General features: G+C 41.7%; 2 protein-coding genes across 4 annotated transcripts in view; both read right to left on the bottom strand.

The window, feature by feature from the left end:
* GTF2A1L (general transcription factor IIA subunit 1 like) overlaps positions 1–2319 on the bottom strand; it is a 53083-nt gene extending 50764 nt beyond the window's left edge. The window contains exon 1 of the mRNA XM_087863376.1: positions 801–2319. Coding sequence (XP_087719502.1) covers positions 801–821 — 21 coding nt within the window. The 5' untranslated portion in view covers positions 822–2319. The remainder of the gene's footprint in view (positions 1–800) is intronic.
* Positions 2320–17334: 15015 nt separating this feature from the next.
* STON1 (stonin 1) overlaps positions 17335–20893 on the bottom strand; it is a 47695-nt gene continuing 44136 nt past the window's right edge. For all 3 annotated transcript variants that reach the window (XM_045787952.2, XM_045787953.2, XM_045787954.2), the window contains one exon: positions 17335–20339. In XM_045787952.2, the coding sequence (XP_045643908.1) occupies positions 20265–20339 (75 nt within the window). In that variant the 3' untranslated portion in view covers positions 17335–20264. The remainder of the gene's footprint in view (positions 20340–20893) is intronic.

The raw sequence follows: 20893 nt of genomic DNA, 5'->3' as shown, positions 1-20893 counted from the left end.
AATGAGTACACATTGAAATTATGTGTCTATAAAAATAGACCGTTTATGTTGCATATGTGTACATGGAACCCATAAAATAACAGACCTCAACAAGCACATTGCCTTTCACCAAATAAGAAGTTTGTTCAGCTGAGCTGAAAATAAAGGTGAATCCTTGTTTTTCTCTTTAATTCAGCTTTTTAAAAATTGAAAGAGCGTTTCACAAGTGCCATTTAGCCTGTCAATTCTCATTGTGAGGTTTGGGTACCCCTTAAGGGTAGGAGATAAAGGTTTGTGTTTAATTCCAAATGTATGCTTAAGCATTCAGGATGGGGAAATGGGGGAAGGAGAGAACTCAAAAAATATGCGTGGGGTAACACGAAGTATCACATCACTTGTTACTTCAGGTAAATAACATCGCTCAGAATCAACAATGGCCACACTGAAAGTAAGAATTACATTAAGAGTACCACTGAACTCGGGAATTTTCTAAACACACAGGAAACTGGGAGGGTTAGCGTGAGCTCCAGCTCTAACCACCTCTTACAGACACCCTCAGTGCGGGTGAGGGTGGAGAGGAGGCGGCGGCTGTGGTTCCTCCAGCGGGCCGGTCCCAACTTCCGGCTGAGCTACTACTGGTCCTCATGGGCTTCCTCCAACGCGGAGGAGAACAGCCGGGGCCACTAAGGGTGAGGGTTTCTGAAAGGCTGTGAAGGGCCGGGAGGGGAGAACGTGTGTGCAGGGCTGGGCTGCCGTGATACCTGGACCGGCCCTCCCTCCGCCCAGAGCACAGGCCTAGAGGACGGCCTGGTCCTCCTTACCACGGGGTTGACGCAAGCCATGACAGCGGCTCCGGCGCCTCTCCTCTCGCGCCTGCGCGGCACGCGGTGCCCCACCAAGGCCCACTCACCGCTCGCTTTGAACGCGGCGTGCACGTTGCCTGCGCAACTACGCAAGGACGCTGGGGGCGGGGCGGGGGAGGAGAAAAAGGCTAGTGGGCTGAGCAGGAGGGTTCCCTGGAGAGAAGGAAGAGATTGGCCTGCATGAGCAAAGCAGCCCACTAAAATGGGCTGATTAAGTGCGGTCTAAACAGCTTTGGACTGTGCAACCGACCTCTGAAGAACCTTTATTTCCTCAGTCTGTAAAATAAAGACTGAGAAAATAGGGGAGACCCATTGCAGTGGTAGATTCCAGTTCACCTTCAGCTTGGAAGGGGGTTGGTCCAGGAAAGTGGGGAGACTAGCGGCTTCTGTCCTCTCCTTCTACCAATTTCCACCCCTCCCCCTACGCCCCACGCACAGCTGAACTCCAGTAAAAATACAACAAAAGCCAAACTCTTCTAAGATCGATTCTCAAAGTGTAGGACGGCAACATCCGCATCATCTGGGAACCTGTTAAAAATGCAAATTATTGGGCCCCACCCCAGACCTACCGAATCAGAAACTCTAGGGATGGAGCCCAGCATTCTATAATTTCAACATGCTCTCCAGGTGATTCTGATGGTCGCTGAAATGAGATCTGCTCTCCCAAGACAAAGACTCTCAGCTTTGGCTGCCCAGTGAAATCACCTGGAGAGTTTAATAAACATTTGGCACCTGAGTCTCACTGCAGAGGCTCTGATTCTATTATGCAGCTTAGGTGGAGAACGACTGCTAAAATTATCAACACCCGGCACTGCCCGGCTCCTCCTCCTCAGGTAGAAATCACCGTCTTTTGACCTGCAGTAATTCCCTTCCTCCCCTGAAAGGTAGAGCGTCTAGGAGCATAACTTGACGAGGGCTGAGAGTAAATCTAAGTATAGATAACGTGGAGTCTTAAGAAAAAGTCCTCTAGGGGCGCCTGGGTGGCGAAGTCGTTAAGCGTCTGGCTTCCGCCAAGGGCGTGATCCCAGAGACCTGGGATCAAGCCCCACACCAGGCTCCTCTGCTGGGAGCCTGCTTCTCCCTCTCCCACTCCCGCTGCTTGTGTTCCCTCTCTCGCTGGCTGTCTCTCTGTCAAATAAATAAACAAAATCTTTAAAAAAAAAAAAAAAAGGAAAGAAAAGAAAAAGTCATCTACTGCCACTATTTTGCCTTGTAAGTAGCCTTTCTAGTCTGCAGATAGGTCCTGACTTAACCAGATGGGTAGGTTATTTAATGATTTAAAAATCATATTAGGTTTAAAATTGGCTGCTTATTTATTTGTATGTATAAATTCAGTAGAGCTATTTATGCCCTACCGCTCTGTATCTGCTTTGCCTGGGTCAGCTTCCTTATGATTTGTGAGTTTCAAGCAGCTGATTTATATGAAGTCCTTTAGAAGACTTTCTGAAATTAAAAACTATCTGAAATTTCTTCTACAAAAAGCCAAGAATTTTATATAGTAATTTTTAATGATTGTATCTCTACCTGGCAATTTATTACCAGAAGTATTCAAAGTGACTTATCTGTCACCCAAAATAGAAAAGCTAAAAGCAGTCATTGATTCCTACTGATATTATAAAATCCAATTAAATTATTCAAGCTGAGAAATAAGAAACCTGAAAGGGCCCTTGTTTTCCAACTTTTCATAGTCAAGTTTTAAAACCTTATTCTTACATGCATATGATTGGTAATCACCTAACAGCATATTGTTTTATATTACTTCCTTATATATCTTACCCTTCTTGAAGCTATATTATAGTTCATACATATTTCTGAAATTAAATTTGGCCCTTAATCCCCATAAAAAGTGTGGCTAAGAGTTGAACTGTTAATGCTTAGTATACTTAGTAGACTCACGTCGCAGAGAGGTTATGTACCTTCGGTGGAGAAATGTCAGCAGCTTTCCATTTGCCCCTTGCAGTCTGTCTGGATGGTTATGAGTAGACTCAAATGTAATTTTTCTCCAATAATAAACAATAGCTTTTAGAGGAGGTATACTTTAAACTCTAGGTGAATTCTAGGTGAATCTAAGTTGTAAATATGCTCTGGACCTGTGGTAGCCACCATCCAAGATGGCCTACAATGATCTTCACCTCCTTCATTCACAACCTTGTGTTGTCCCTTCCCACAGTATACCATGGTTTGTCTGGATGGTCAATAGAATAAAGCAGAAGTGATGTTGTATCACTTCTGAAATGAGGTTAAAACTGACTGGCTTCCTTCCTTGAGATTCCTTCAGATCACTCACTTTGGGAGGCAATAGCGGTCATGTTGTGAGGACACTCAAGCACTGAGGTAGTCTGTGGAGAGGACTGTATGACAACGAACGGAGACTCCAGCCCATAGCCAGCAAAGATCAGAAGCCCGTAGACGATCACGAGTAAGCTTGGAAATCGATCCTTCCCCATTTGGGTCGTCAGATTATTTATTGCAGCCCCAACTGACAACTTGGCCGCATTCCTTTGAACTAGAACCACTCTCTAGGCATTTCATGATTCTCAATCCTGAGAGACTGTGTGAGATAGTAAATACATGCCATTTTAAGCAGTAAAATTTGGGGATAATTTGTTACACAGCATGAGATAACTAATACAGGACCCATTGTCTGGATTGTGACTAGCGAAAGTTTAGTTTTCTCTCATTGTAATCTCAGCATTTAAAGTTTTTTGAATACCCTCATCAATCATAAGAGCATTTGAAAAGTATGTAAAGGAATCTTTATAGACTGATATTTGGTGGCACTGATCGCAGGTTATCATCAAATAAGCAAACTCTTATAGTTTTGTGATGTTGTATTTCTTTTGTCAATTTTTCAAACCCATCAGGGAAGTGTGTTGCATACACAAAACACTTTTGATGCTAAAAGTGAAATTTCAAGATCCCAAAGCTTCCGTGAGGCAGTCTTCAGTGACTGTTTTTGTGTTAGTAAATAGAAAATAAAAAAGGAATGCTGAGCTTTGGTCCCTCTTTGAACACTCAGTTCTTTGAAATTACACCTGCAGCAGACCACAAAACTCTCCTCCAGCTGCCCGTCACAATTCAGAGCATCAGATTTTCATTTTCCCCTGCTTTGTTTATGGACTATACGATATCATATTTCATTTATAACACACACAAGTTTTGTAACATTTAAACAAATCTAATAATCGGACTAATTTCTTTGTATTCTGTATATTCTCATTATTTTTGCCTGGAAATCTCAGTGATACTACCACAATAGTAAAGAAACAATTTCACTTTGCTTATTGTGAGAAAAGGCCGGATCTGTGAAGTCCTTTCTCTGAGTGAGAACTTTTTTTAAAAAAAAAGGTATTTCGGAGACAGACCACTATCTTTTACATATTAAATTTTACAGTCAAATACAGGGTACTTCAGTAACTGTATAGACTCTAAATAATATATTTAATCAGTAACGAAAAATACAAGTTAGTCTAGGGGCATAGGGCTTAAGGCAGCAAATACTCGTAATTAATTTCTGAACATTTTGCAACCAGTGCACTAAAGCCAGCAGTATTGTTTTTCTCTGCCTGTTTCATCCTTCACATCTTCCAGGAAATGAAAATGCAGATAATCTTGCCTCACCTTGTAACTTTGAAATGGTACAATGTTGGTAGTTCTGATTTATTTACATTCTGTACTTTTGTAACATTTTCCATTTTGTAATCCAAAATCAACTTACAGTATTTGAACATCAGATATTGCTTCACCGTGATGAATTCCCCCTCCCCACCTCAACAGGGTTTCAGTTAAAATAACTGTGCCACAACGCTATGGCCAACTGGTGCTCTTATCACAGAGTGGAACATTCTTAATGATCACATTACTGCCTCTTTCAAAATGTTTTAATATTAAAGAGATGTATACATTGTGTACATATGAAAATTAGTGATTATAATTAACTCACCGAAAGTGTGGAGGATGACTTCAAACACAATTTTCCCCATGGCTACTTTTTCAACGTTCTCATCAGGGTCTGATAAGGATTCAGTATTTCCTAGCTAACAAATGATTCCATTTTCATTCTTTAAATCACAATGTGTATAATCATACATGAACATGAAATATTAGCAAGGATAATGTCCATTGTCTCCAGTTAATTTTCCAACCTAAATTTCTACTTAGAGAAGATAGAAGTAAAGACGAATAAAACTGAACTTAAGGCTATGATTTGGAGAGAAAAAAAACTAGCTTTGTTCCCACAATAACTGTACTTTTCTTCATAATTTGTCTCATTTTATAAGACGTAAATGGCAGCATCTTGAATATTCTGTATTGTTTCCTTAGGTGCTTCAAATATCAGGAGGGGCAGGGAAAACATGGAGTAGACACAATTCCTCCTATTCCTCCTGCTAAATATAGCTTTAAAGACCTCTGGATAGGGGCGCCTGGGTGGCGCAGTTGTTAAGCGTCTGCCTTCGGCTCAGGGTGGCGCAGTTGTTAAGCGTCTGCCTTCGGCTCAGGGCGTGATCCCAGTGCTCTGGGATCGAGTCCCACATTAGGCTGCTCTGCTAGGAGCCTGCTTCTTCCTCTCCCACTCCCCCTGCTTGTGTTCCCTCTCTCGCTGGCTGTCTCTCTCTCTGCCAAATAAATAAATAAAATCTTTAATTAAAAAAAAAAAAAACTCTGGATAGTATATATAAAACAAACATAAGAAGACCCTGAATGGCAAAGAGAAGAGCCCAGACCAGTTAGGGACTTTACAACCCAGAGAATGGCACAGCAGTGAATTCCCTGGTTTCTTTTTGCCTCATGTATCCCAAACTGGGTGCTGGTGAAGTGGACAACTCAGAAACACCAATTGTCACAGACAAAAAAAAAGCACGAAAGCCTTCTCTATCTAGCCGAAGTATCAGGAAAGGGGCAGCAAGACAGGAAATTCTTAAACACCACTCCTCCACTGCAGTCAAACACATAGAAAAGATTGGCTCCACCCCACACCTGTCAGCAAAGGCAAAGTAGGGAGTTTAGACTTCTACTCTTGCCCACATGTAATGAGGTGCAGCCATTCCCACAATGTCACTGGAGACCACATGAGATGCTTGGACTTGCACTCCACCCAGCTATAATGAGACACCCTACCACCCACTGGGGTTGTGTCAGAGAAGGCCCTGCTGGCAATAGTGGGACCTGCCCCTTGCAGCGCCAATGGAGGCCATGTGAGAAGGAGCAACAAAGCACCGCTCCCTATCTCAGCCAGGGTGATGTCAGTGGAAGCCTGGTGGGGAGCCTGAACTACTACTCAACCCAACAGTAATGAGAGCTCCTCCCTCCCTTGTGGTGTCAACAGAGGCTGAGTGGAGAACAGGCCCTTCCCCTCCACCTTTCAATAGCAGGATGGCACTCTCACCTTCCCCCACTGACCTGGTGTCACAGGAGACCTGCCAAAACAGATTTCAAGAAGATCCAGTCTCATAATAACCAAAATGTTCAGCAAGCAACTGAAAATCATCCGTCAAACCAAGAACCAGGAAAATCTCAACTTGACTGAGAAAAGACAATTAGTAGACACCAACACAGAGATGACTAAGGTGTTGGAATTTTCTGACAAGGATTTTAAAGCAGTCTTCCTAAAACTGCTTTGATGAGCAATTAAGTGAGCAATTTAATGACCACTTATGACATGAAATGAAATGAAATGAAATGAAATGAAATGAAATGAATTTCACAAAATGAAAACATTGAAGGTCTCCACAAAGAAATAGAAGACCTAAAGGAGAACCAAATGGAAATTTTATGACCAAAAAATAGAATAACCAAAATAAAAAACTCTATGGATAGGCTTGTTATGAGTTGAATTATAGCTCCCCAAAAAATACGTGGAAGTCCAAACCCACTGTACCTCAGAATGTGACCTTATTTGGAAATAAAGTCGTTGCAGGTGGAATTAGTTAAGATCCTTTTAAGAGATCTCCTTTCAAGAGCAGGACAAAGACACACAGAAAGAAAACAGCCACGTGACAACAGAGGCAGATATTGGAGGGATGCATTTACAAACCAGGAACACCAACGACTGTCAGCAAACACCAGAAGCTAGAAAACGCTAGGAAGAAATTCTCCCCTACAGGTTTCAGAGGTAGTATGGCTGTGTCAACACCCTGATTTCAAACTTCTAGCCAAGCTTCAAATGGAGACAATTAATTCCTGTTATTTCAACTTTCAGTTCATTGTAGTCTGTTGAGTTCATCTGCAGCCCTAGGAAACTGATACAAGGCTCAGGAGCAGAAGGGAGGGGACAAAGGAAAGAATCAGTGAACTTGAAAATAGAACAACAGCCCAATTTGAACAACAAAGAGAAAAATAGACAATTCAAATATGTGTCTTTCTCGTCAAGAATCATAAAGGCCAGAAGGAAGTGGGCTGAAAGAACTGTCAACTCACAATCCCAAACGCAGTGATAATATCATTCAGGGAAAAAAGGAAAATCAAAATATTCTCAAATGAAAAAAAACTAAGATTATTTACCACCAGCAAAACTACCCTAAAAGAATGGCTAAAGGGAGTTCTTGAAATAGAAAGGAAATGCTAAGAGGCAGAATATAAGAGAAAGAGAGAAAGAAAGAAAGAAAGAAAGAAAGAAAGAAAGAAAGAAAGAAAGAAAAGAAAGAAAGAGAAAGAAGAGAGAAAGAAAAGTAAAAAATGGCTAAATGTAATAGACTTTTCCTTCTCTTGACCTTTTGAGTGTGTTTGACAGTTGAGGCAAAAATTGTAACATTGCCTCGTATAGTTCTCAAATTCTATTACCAGTGGAGGTGGACAGAGGAAGATAAGGTTTCTTCAGTTCACTGGACCTGGAAAAATGTTGATGGATAAATTATATATGTAGAGTGTAATACCCACAGCAACCACTAACAAAAGCTACACAAAGAAATACATTCAAAAATACTATAGATAAATCAAAATGGAATTCTAAAAAATTGCACAAGTAACCAACAGGAAGGCAGGAAAAGAAAAGAGAAATAAAGAGCAGAGGGAAGAAACAGAAAAAGACAAGCACAGACCAGTGTTGGCAAGAACACGAAGTGTAAATGGTGTAGCTACTTTGGAAAATAGTTTTGGCAGTTTCTTGAAAAGTTATATATAAATTTACCACATGACCCAGCCATTCCACTCATACCCTAGAGAAATGAAAACATGTCCACACAAACACTGATACATGAATGTTCATAGCAGCACTATTGATAACAGCAAAAAAGTGGGGAAAGCCCAAATGCCTATCAAATGAGAAATAGGTAAATAAAATATGGTATAGCCACACAACAGAATACTATTTGACAATAAAAAGGAATGAAGCACTGATACATGCATGAACCCGGATGAACACAGATACACAATATCGATGAGCCTCAAAAACATGATACTAAGTTAAAGAAGCCAGAGACAAAACACTTACATTGTTTAAATCTATTTATGTGAAATGTCCAGAGACAGAAATTAGATTAGTGGTTGCCTGGGGCTGGGATGAAAATAGGAAGTGACTGAAGGGGTGCCTGGGTGGTTCAGTCAGTTAAGCCTCTGACTTCCGCTCAGGTCATGATCTCGTGGTCCTGGGATGGAGCCTCTCCTCAGGCTCCCAGCTCAGCAGGGAGTGTGCTTCTCCCCCTCCCCACCCTCCTCCATTCGTGCTCTCTCTCTTTCAAATAAATAAATAAAATCTTTAGAAGAAGAAGAAGAAGAAGGAGAAGGAGAAGAAGAAGAAGAAGAAGAAGAAGAAGAAGAAGAGACTGAAAACAGGCTCAAGGAAGTTTTGGGGGGAGATGGAAGCGGTCTAAAATTGACTGTGGGTGATGGTTATACGATGCTGTGAATGCACTAAAAATCTTGACTGTACACTTAAAACAGGTGAATTTTATGAGATCTAGTCATCAAGAAAGCTGTTAGAAGGAATCAAGGAATCAAGGGAGGCTCTCTTCTCTAGGGTGGACCTAATTTTTTAAAATTATGGTAAAATACACATACCAAAAATTTGCCATCTTAACCATTTTTTCAAAGAATTTATTTATTTATTTATTTTAGAGAAGGAGAGAGTGCGAGGCTGAATGAGATGCGGGGAGAGGCAGAGGGAAGAGAATCTCAAGCAGACATCATCCCACTGAGCGCAGAGCCGGGCATGGGGCTGGATCACATGACCCTGGGATCATGCCCTGAGCCAAAACCAAAAGCCAGACACTTAACCAACTGAGCCACCCAGGTGCCTCTCATCTTAACCATTTTTAAGTGCACAGTTCAGTGGCATTAAGTCCATCCACGTTGTTGTGCAACCATCCATCTCTGTAAGTCTTTTCATACTGCAGAACTGAAACTCTGTACTCACTAAACAGTAACTCTTCATTTTAAATTAGAATTGCATTTTATCCTTATGGGGCAGGTCCAGGAAATTAAGTGCCTCGTGTTGTTTCAAATACAGGGGGGAAAACCTTCTGAAGCTACCAAATGGTTCCAAAATATGTTTAACAAAAGACAGATACACTCATTTCACACGAAAGTACCACTTTACTGGATGTTGGGTATTAGATGAGAAAACGTGACCCCTGGCACAGAGTAGACGCTAAAAGCCTAAAGGTGCTTCCTCTTCATTTTCAGCAGCTTTCAAAAATAAGATTAAATCAAATTTTAAAACAAACACTTTATTTTTTTCAGCCCCTTGAAGATATATGTGTGTTTATTATAAAAAAGTATATTTGTAAGTGTGATAGACTTTAAATTTCTTGAGGACTGAGGCTGTATATTATTATCCCTATATGCCCCCTGAGTTCCTAGCATAGTACTTTCACTGCAGAAAACATTCATTAAACGTTATCAATTTGATTTTATCATTAAACTGCTATAAAACAGAAGTTCTCTTCTATTGGGGGGGTGGGGTAGGGAATAGGGACCAAAAATGAAACTATCCATAGGAGAAGTAGTGACGATCTCAATTCATTCACTCAATATTTTTTATTTTACATATAGGTCATAAACTCTGGCTAAGGGATCAGTACCATAGCATTGACACTGATACAACCATCACCTACCACCACCCCTGTCTTCAGGCTTCCTCCCAGAAAATGGGAAATTACTGTAGGCGGAGTCGTCCCAAACAAAATCCTAGATGGGGAGAGAGGAAAGAAAAATATGCAAGCAATTACAAAGTAACGAAATTAGTACTAAAAATTACTCATGAGGAGCACCTAATTTGAAAGGGGAGAATCAGGAAGGCTTCCTGGAGTAGGACCCCTCAACTTAGACTGTGGAATGAGCCAGGGATAAAGGAAGAGTGTCCCAGGGAGAGGGCGCTGTACAAGCCGACGCTGGGGCCATGAGGGAGGATGTGGTGGGTTTGAGGAAATGAGAGCAGGTCGGTTTGGCCACAGGACGGAGAATAAGACAAGTTTAGGCAAAGCTAAGGCTGGCTGGTCAGTGTCAGATTGGGTGCTCCCCACTGATGGCAGCATGGGGCCTGGACTGGAGGACAGCCACTAGAATCAGAGGAACAGTTACAAGTCTGTGGAGAAGGAAGAATTGGGGCGCCTGCGTGGCTCAGTCGGTTAAGTGTCTGCCTTCGGCTCAGGTCACGATCCCAGAGTCCTGGGATGGAGCCCCGCATCTGGCTCCCTGCCCAGTGGGGAGTCTGCTTCTCCCTCTCCCTCTGCTGCTCCCCCTGCTTGTGCTCACTTTTACTCTCTCCCCCAGTCTCTGTCAAACAAACAAATAAAATCCTGAAAGAGAGAAAGAAAGAAAGAAAGAAAGAAAGAAAGAAAGAAAGAAAGAAAGAAAGAAAAGCCTGCAGCAGAGGCCGTGTCCACAGGAGGAACAGATCAAAGTTACTGATGTGTGTCCTTTCCTGGTGCTCAATCACAGGAGGCAAAGAGGAAGCAAGGAGGAAGACCCCAAGAGACTTCAGCAAGTTTCCCGGAAGGGGGTGGAGATCTACTGACAGGGAAAGGGCAATAAAAAGAGGGCAACAAACATCATCTCGTTCACAATCTTACCCAAGGCCACTTCTGGTCCCAGCGTGAGTTTAATATAGAATTTGTCCTTTTCCACAATGAGTACTTAGCAAAGCCTTTGAAAAGTGTTTCAGGAGGTCTCAAAATTATCCACTGGAGAGGCAGGCTCTTGGCATTTAACAATGCCACTGTTCAAAGATGCTCTTTCCTTGTCCTTTTCATGGCACTTGAGGACCTTTGGGTGGAATTCTCTCTGAACAGTGTGAAAATATCAAAATAAAGCCCCACAGGAAAGGCCAAGCGAGGCTGCTGGCGCCATCTCCCGTCCCCACGCAGCCACTCACAGACCTCCAGCATCTCTCTCAGAGACGGGGCGCAGAAAAGGAGTAATTCTACAATGTTTGCAACTGGGTTTCCCCAATCAGAACAACTATTCTGCTGGGGGGGGGGGGGGCGGTAATAATCTTCAATTCCAAAATCACAAGGATTTCCCATTTGGGACAGTATAGTTGATATCCAAGCATTACTACCAGTAAAGAACACATAAATTGAAATATACAACCCAACTCTTCAAGAAAAAAATTAGTCAGTCCTAAAGTGCCCTTAAAGGGAGTCCAAGACACCCACCCTCTGTGGGAGGGTGAAAAGCTTCTGAATGCAATTGCATTTCTGGAAAAGAAACTAAAAAATAATAGGCCTGCTTGCCTCTGTACCCAGTCGCTCTGCCTTCCCTCCTATTGCAACGGGTGAACTGTGCATGCCCCCTTACCCAAATCAGGCCTCCCTCACTAGCACCTGAAAGACCATCCCCTCTGTCTACTCGGGGATATGATCCTAGCGATTCTCTCTTTCTCTCTGTCTTTGGCATCATCCATTTTCCTTTTGCTGCTGGATCACTGCCAACACACAGATATCCCCCACCCAGGGTATAGCAAGGGTGAGAGGGGGGCGGTCGGTCCTGGGTGCGGGCAATGGCATGGGCATTGCCTGTAGAAAACTTACAAACAAGAAGGAAAACGAGGAAGTCGGTCTGCTTGCTCTTATCACCACGTGCTGGCAATCCAAAGCAATGTCTGAGATAAAACACCCCCACCCCAACTCTTTGTGGGTATAGTGTTCTAAACAATTCCTGCAATTACTGTGGGGTTTTAATAATACCTACGTAAACGTCAAATCGGTGCCTACTAACGTCTCAGGGTTTAAGGAACTTTGTAGTCTACATAGTTCATCTGAAAACCCTCCAGGTATACAGTTGGACCCAGGACACATGTGGACTCAGATATCCATACTCATTTGGGGAATTCATAATGGTCCAGAGTCGTTCATACTTGCTTCGGATGCATTCCTGTCTTCACTCCCTTTGGCATTACAGATCCCACGGTGTAAGCCATCCATCCACAATCAACGGTGATCGCGAAGATGAAGAAATAAAACTTGAGTTACTTCGTTTTTGTCATTCTGTGTGACCATTTGGAGTTGCTATTTGTGTCTTTAAATTTAGAAGAGTAAAACAGTGGGACACCCCTCCTCCCCGCCACTGGCTCAGTCAGTAGAGCATAAGACTCTTAATCTCAGGGTTGTGAGTTCGAGCCCCACATGGGGTGTGGAGATTACTTAAAAATAAAGAGATAAACTTAGAAAATAAATAAGTAAAAATAAAAGAGTGAAACAGAGTGTATATGGCAGGATGTAATATTTTTGCTTAGGAAGTTTTTGTTTGGTTACTTCACACATGAAATATTTATTGTATTTGAGTAACAGGACCTTTAAAATTGAAGTTTATTCTTCTATCTTAATCATTAATTATTTTAAAATCGAAGAATTAAGCAAATAAAACATTAAATTAGCAGTTGCCTAGATTGTACCTACTGCAGATATTTCTGTATTATTAAAATTCATGTATTAGTTACTGGACAACTATTTACATAGAGTGTTATTATACCAGACTGTAACACACAACCAAAGTACAAACTGTTGGGTAAATATAAAAACTACTGAATAAATAGTTGTGTTGTTTTCATCCTGCGGGGACTTGAGAGGAATTTGGTGGGTGTTCACAAGATTGTGAAACCAGCAACTCGTTCATAATTGTTCTAAATTTCATAACAAAATCTGAAGTGAGATCTCCATACCAACATGAAATAACATTGGCTGGTGGAACCCAACCAAGAAAAATTTTAAAGCAAAGCAAGAGATGATTAAAGCAACGGCTGAATTTATTTTGAAACACCACACACACAGTTAATGGAAACTCTGAAGAATGCAAGTGGGCACATCCAAGCACCTGCTTGAAACAACGCGAGATTCAGATGACAAGGGACCGAGAGTTGACAAGGAATTATTTTTGAGAAGTACTGGTAATGAGGAAGAGAGGGGAAATTTTAGCAATAGTCAACATCAATCAGATTTAAGAAAACAATGACAAAAAAGATGGAGACTACAGACACTACTAAGACCAAGACTTTGGTCTTAAGGGGGGAGGGGCGTTAAAAAGATCTCATCCTCACCAGTCACTGTCCCATTGTTTCTATTTACAGCAAAGTTCTTCAAAAGAGCTGTCTACTCACCTCTCCACTCCTACTTGAGTTGTCTGTCAACATCACAGATGTGTTCCATGCTACTAAATGCAATGGCCAATTCTTACTCCTCAGCTTATAGGATCAGCGGCATTCGAGGCAGCTGGTTACACTTAGTCTAGCTAGCTCCTCTTCCTCCATCTCCTTTACGGGATCATCCTCGTTTTTGCTGACCTCTAAACGTTAGAGTCTAAAAGCCCACTGCTCAGACTGCTTCTACTCCCTATGCTCACTCCTAGATGGTCTCACCCAGTCTCACAGCTTTGAGTACTAGCATCTCTAAACGTCCCATCTCTGGTCCGACCCTCTTTCCTGCCTGGTGTACCCACCTGGATGTCTGTCTGATAGGCATCTCCAAGTCAACACACCCAAACTTGCATTTATTTCTGATCTTTCTCCCCAGATTTCCTCTGTTGACATTCTTCCTCTCTCCATAAAAGACAGGGCCCTTTTTTCAGTTGCTCAGGCCAAAAGTCTGGGACTCAGTTTTGTCCCCACCCCACCCCCACACCGCACTGGGAGCCCGATCCAATCCGTCAGCCCACACTACTGGCTCTGTATTTCAGACGTGTCCAGCCATGTTTCCTCCCCCATCACCACTCGCAGGCACCATCACCTCTCACCTGGGTTACTGCGGTAGCCTCCCAACCACACGCTGCTTCTGCCACTACCCCCTTCTACGTCCATGGAATCATTTTAACATGCAATTCAGTTCCTGTCACTCATCTGCACAAACCTTCTTGGGGCCCCTGTCTCACTCAGAATAAAATCCAAGTCCTTCCCAAAGACCACAGAGCCCTGTGTGATCTGCTTCCCTCACCCACCCACAACCTCTCTGATCTCTCTCCCAACCATCTTCCTGTTCATCTGCTCCCACCACCCAGCAGCCATCTGCCCTCTGTTTCTCCGAGAGGCTAAGCACACTCCAGTTTCAGTGCCTCTGCCCCAGCATTTCCCTCTGCTGGACACACCCTCCTCTGGGAGATCTTGGTGACTCGCTTCCTCACTTCTTCCAGGTCTCCGCTAGAATGTCATCTCATCAGAGAGGACTTCCCGGCCAACCTATCTAAAATAGGTTTCAATTTTCTGCCACTCTGTTGCTCCCCCCCCCCCCCCGCACAGCAATGATTGCAGCACAATATCTGTTTATTGTCCAGCTTCCTCCACTATTAAATATCCGCTACAAGAACAGGAATTTGCTATTTGGTGATTGCTTATCCCCAGCGCCTAGAAAAATGCAAGCACACAGTAAGCACACAATAAACATTAGAGTCAGCAAGACAATGAGTTGGAACAATGGTCACATACCATTTTGAGGTGATTCGAAGTGACCACTTGAGGCAGCCAATGTTAAGCAAGCCTTCTGTACTTCAGAGCGTGGAAGGAGCCTCTGGGGACGCCTGACGTGTTTAGCCACATTCATGCATTTACTCAGGCCGTAGAATATTTGGAAATATATTATTCTAACAGACTTTATAAGAGAATGACAACATCCATCCAGGAAGATTTCTGAAAGACAGAGCCCGTCTTGAAAAGACCATGCTCATTACTGGGTTCTGAGGACTACACAGGGTGAAGGCTGGTCCAGGAGTCAAGGCGGTATGGAATATTCTCCTGAAAGCAAGTATTTGCTTACCTCAGAACCTAAAGGTAACAATCCTGGGCTAGAGCTTTCTACAGACCACATGCAAGTTGATACATGACAACCGGAAGCACAGAAGTCAAACAGGATGGATTCCTTGTAATATTTTATAAATATTTTACAGGAGGCAGATTTAGAGTTTATTAACTCTCATTAAACAAAAACTGTTTGAAATCTGTTGAGAAGGAAGGCACCATTTTTTTGTCTCTTTAGTACTTAGAAATGTTTAGAGATAAGCATGGTATTTAAATCTCTGGGATGTGTAAAATTGTATTCAACAGCATTTTTAGACAGGGCATTAAGAATACTTAAATTGTTTGTCTACTGCATTAATTTTAATTATACTCCACTGGACTCACAATGCTTTGAAATGCTTTACAAAATGCCCCCAAGATCTTTTATTAATCATAATACAAGCACCACCAAACTCAAACGCGGTTTCTTCTAACTCCGGGGAGCAGCAGCCTGCCTGAGAGCGCCCTCTTCTGTCTCAAAAGTATACCACAAGTTTCATTACGTGGAATTCACAGCAATTCTGGGTAGTACAACATGGGCTTTTCAAGAAAATGTCAACACACACAATCGTATTATTTAAATATGCTGTCCTCCCACCTGAGGTTTGTCAGGCTGTTCTGGAACAGGGAGGAGGGATAAATGAGGGTAAAATTGCAAGCCCAGAGGTTAATGGTGATTTGCATTTCATCCCTGGAAAATCTCTGAGAAATGAACTTTAATCTTCTGAAAGATGGAGCAACTAACTAGTCTAATCCATTTTCCTTTTCCTTGTAGACAGACATGATTTTAAAGGCAGAATAGTACCTGCAGCTTTTACATAAGGTATTCTTTGGAACTCAACCATTTGCTTTCTGATTAGCAATCCTGTCTTGCTTTAAAAATTGATATACAGTCAAATTCATATTTAGCTGCCAGTTCTAACTAAGCAGAAACATATTAACACAATTATAATCAGAAAAATCTTTTGTTTTGTGTAAACCGGGAAAATACGCAGGGAATGAGGTTGAGCCCCATGAAATTGCCATTGAGAATGATTAAATATTGGCCACTTCATATGGTTCCATCAAATACCCCCAGCCCTGTGGTTTGGAAGCCTGGGTAAGGGCACCAAGAGGGTCTGAGAGACACAGCACAATCTAGCCACCGCAGGGTGTGTCTACACACACAGCGGGCAGGGTAGTCTGGGTGGAGTTCAGACAAAACAGGAAAGAACTGATTGATGGGAATTTGAGGAATCTGGTTACAAATATAATCGGTTTATGCCATTTGATTCTTCTGTTGTCCCTGCAGAACTAGAGACTAGCCCTGTTCATCCAGCAGTAGCTAACACAGTGCCCAATGACCGGCCACCATGAAGTGTATTTCCTGATGCAGTTTTGAGATTTAACTTCTCTAGCTAGATAAAAATTGAATCTCAACACGTGGCAGCTTTCTTACAAAAAGGGCAGGTAGAGAGGTTGTTAAGTTGGTTTTAGCTGATACATCTTCCCATCTTTTATGGCCTCCCCCCCCCAACCAACACACACCTTATCTCAAATATATCCTGTACAATTGCATAAAAATTGTTTTCTAAACTGAAAAAAAAATGCATTAAACGAACATCATTTCTATAATAGTAGTTGCCAACATTTGAAAATTCCTCAGGATTCTCCAGCAGACAACCTCCAGTATGGTTGTCAGGAAAAACTGGGGAAGACTTTCGACAGCAGGTGCCCTATTAGCTTATTTTTTCAGGTTACCAATACCTTTTGTTTTCTTTATTTTCCAACTCTGTAAATTTTAGAAAACAAAAAGTAATGCATGTGATCTTTGTCCATACAAATGCAAATAAATTGTGTAGAGGTAGGGTAAGTTGATTACTGATTATTGCCCTGTGGATAGACGCATTTTGCGTCTATTTGTAAATTGATTTCAGAATCCTTATTGCCTATAACTGTCTCTGCTCTTTGAATCGTCCTTGAAGCCAGCGGTAACATCTTACCAGTTCCCTCATTAGCTAATGAGTTAACGAAAACCTTGGGCACATACTCATATTATTGCTTTATGAGAGTAAAGACTAGACCCTCTTTTTAAAAAATCATCCTTTAACATCACAGATGGTAGTCTGATGTTATTATTTTTCCAGGACGTGCCAAGATGCCATGTTCACTGAACTCTTAATAATGAAGCAGTATACATTTGCCTGACAGAGAGTCAATTGTTGAAGATCCTTGAAATTGATTTCATACCTTAAAAAGAAAAAAAAAATAGCCCCAGACCTTGCAGCAAAAGATGTAAGTCCATCACACAGCAAGAACCATTTGAAATACATCTTTAATTTTAAAAAATCAATATGCAATCTACAAAATACTTTGTTACATGATTATTAAGGCTCAATCTGTTTTCTATTTGTATTGATATGACATAAAAATCATATTTGAGAGTAAGATATAATAATACTTAGTTATTATTAAGGAAGGCCTTCTAACTGAATTTATAAGAAAAAGGGCTATATCATAAAGACAGCTCCAGAATGAAGGAAAGCCCTAAAACTGTCTAATGTACAAATCAAGTCAAAAATTCCAGCCTTTATTTACGTGCTGGAAAACCATTATTTTTATACATTTTTAATGGATCAACTATTTTTATTCTCATAGAAAAAGGAAATGTACTTAAATTCAGACCGGTACAATTGATCAGGTAACCATCAAGCCATAAATTCATTTACATGCTTAATATGATCCTTTGACTAGTAAGGCAACCAGCTCAGAAGAACGAAAGCAGAACAACTAGTCTCAGACTGGTCAACTCCTTGGCTCTCCACCACTGCGTCCATCGAACGACCGACCCCAAACGGTCAGACTCATTAAGGATGGATCTAAAGTCCTTCAATTAAAATGTTAGAAAGGAGTAGTTGCTCCTTCACTCACATCCTTCCTCCCTTCCCAACCTCAAAAGCAGGGGTTTTTGTGGTTGTTTTAAGATGATCATTTACTTTCTGGCAAAGGCAATTTTACTTCTTAGTTTGTAAGTCTAAATGAACCCTACCAGATTTTTCACTTAGACCATGGTCACATTTGACCTTCTGCCATTTCTGAGGTCAGAAGAATTGTATTAAAAAGCCTCTCCTCCCTTCACAGAATGTTAATTTAATGCTAAGTAATGAATATTTAAGGACCCTAATAGATGTGCAAATTAACAATTATGCTGTAGCACCCCGCTGTTCATGCTATCAACCTTTGCATTGCTGCAGAAACTCAATTTGGGCTTCAGTCAGCCTTTTGTTACTCTATTTTCAACACGGAATCTTGAGAGGCTCCTGAAGGCTGGATGGCTTCGGGGTAAATGACCCCAGCAGTGAGGTACCCACCAACACGGGGCAACCTGTGGAACGTGAGGGGTGATTCACTGAACCCTCTGCTGAAATTATTTGGAGGTGTAAATATTCATTAAGTTCATCTGAATCAGACTGAGGTCTGTATGGGCAGGATGCCATAAAACAGATGTAAAAGGAATGGCAGTAGTTAACCCAGCCGACAGGTCTAGCCTGCCTCCATAGTTGCTCTGAGCATGACTGAGGTCACTCCAGAACGTGCCACACCAGATGATGGGGAAAGATAGTGGATTTTTTTTTTTAATGACACACACACAGACTCAGCCTCCTAGGCATCCACAGTGAGTCTCAAACATTACAAGCGATGCATCAAGTGAAGTTAAGAAGAACAAGATCAATTCGTCTTAACAGCCGACTTCTGCACCCTTTGTCTTTAACGTAAAATAATGAAGAGCAATGAAATCCACTGGTTGATACAGACCATCACAGATGCGTGTTTTAATCTGTTTCTGAACAGATTAAAATGACTGTAAATACAACATTAAATAAAACATATGACATCAAGTCTGTGGGCCCAAAAATAAATGCTGTTTGGAAGAACATTATTATATCATCAGCTTTGACTCAAAACAAATCTGGTAAATGGAGAAATATGCCTCCTAATCACATTTAAGATTCAATACAAATTGAAGGTGTATTAATCCCCCAAAGAGGACTTTGTTTTTCCGGACTAAAAAATATGTAGAAGATAGAATTCATAAATTTTAAGTCTTACCTTTTACTGTAAATATTGAAAGAACATTATAAACAGAATTATAACTGCTAATGCCATTGGCTTTTTATTAGAAACCAAGCATTTACCTGACTTTGAAGAATAGAAACGTCACCTCTTAAAAATCCAGGTAAAATAATCTAGTGTCTTTCATTTTCTTTATCTTTGAAAGAGAGATATTCTAAAGTAAGCAGAATTAGCATAAATAGCATGATAGCAGAACCAGCATAAAATAATCATAATATGATTTAGACTTCTACTCGAGAGGCTTGTGTTAATTACAAATAATACTTATATCAAAAATACATTCTTAGAGTCTGTACTTTTGGGAGACAATATTCATGAATTTTAAAAATTCATCTCTAATATACATAAATATTTTAACTAGTGTCCAATACCATTCCATTCTGAAAGGAATCTCTCCAAGCAAAAGGCAATATGTCTTAGTGACTTGTACTAAAATATGCATACCCACAGAAATAGCTTCTCTGCAACACACACCCGAATACAAACACATTTTGAAAATGGTAACACCATGGAGGAAAGACAGGTACCAAACACAGTCGATGATTACTCACCAATGTAGTAAGAGCACACAGGAAGATAAATGACTCAAAATCAGATATATCCACATCTCCATTTTAGCCCGTGGTTTCGGCATCACCCCACACCTAGCCACATTCCAGAGATGGGCAAGAGGAAAGATTGAGTATTTCGGCTTATGTCTCCCCTTTGACTGCCTCGCCCCCCAGGAGAGGTGCTAACAGAGCAAGAAGAGCTGGGGACCGGAAGATGATAAATGTGGCCCCCACGTGATCCAGAGTGCAAAACACTCAGCCACCGAGTAATTAAAACTCCAAAACCCTTTCTCCAAGCTGGCTGTCTCGTAACACATTAAAACTCTGAGTTTTGATGGGAAGTAAAAACGTCATACAAATGGTAGACACATTTTAGATGAAACCCCTGGAGCGCATAAAATATGCAGTTCGGTTTCAGGTCCTCACTTCTCGGAACACGGCCACTGGCCCTGTCCTAAGCCCTCTATTCAGAAGTCATTTCCAGTACACAGAAGCAGACCTTTGTGCGGTTTCTGTGAATTACACATTTGAAAAGTGGGTCGTCATTGACTCTTACTAATCCTACTGAGTTACGCAGTCACCAGCTTTATCTGGGTCTTCTCCATCGATTTTAATCCTCTTCTTTTCTATTTCGACCTGTATGCAAAAGCAAAACACGGCAGCATTAACATACAGCACTCACACTGCTCAGTCCTACTTCGCGCATGACGCAAGGACTGCCGGCAGCCACCTCCTCCTTTGGACACAGACACAGCGCCCCCACCGTCTCATGCTAGCTCCTAGTGAAGCAGCCTGCTCTCCTTTTGGGCAACAGAGCCCCCCAAATCCTTCCCTCTAGGGCAAAGTCTTCAAGAGGACTGAAACTCTCCTCCCTTCTAAGTCAGAGGGTTTATAAAAAATACACAGAATACATATATTGATAAGACCTTTAGAGTCCTGGCTAGACATGTGATCAATTATACCCCCAAGTATCATATCTGTAGACTCTGGCCCACTTGAGGTTTATAACCCACCCCAAATCATCTCATTAAAATGAACTAGCTTACGGGGCGCCTGGGTGGCTCAGTCGTTAAGCATCCCCCTTCGGCTCAGGTCATGATCCCAGGGTCCTGGGATCAAGCTCCCGCATCGGGCTCCCCGCTCAGCAAGGAGCCGGCTTCTCCCTCTCCCTCTGCCTCTGCCTGCTGCCC

Source organism: Ursus americanus, chromosome 7 (assembly GCF_024610735.1).
Source record: "Ursus americanus isolate L20-20 chromosome 7, mUrsAme1.1.p, whole genome shotgun sequence".
In the NCBI taxonomy this organism is placed as follows: Eukaryota; Metazoa; Chordata; class Mammalia; order Carnivora; family Ursidae; genus Ursus; species Ursus americanus.
The sequence above is the reverse complement of the archived record's forward strand: the minus strand, read 5'-3'. Positions and strand labels throughout refer to the sequence as shown.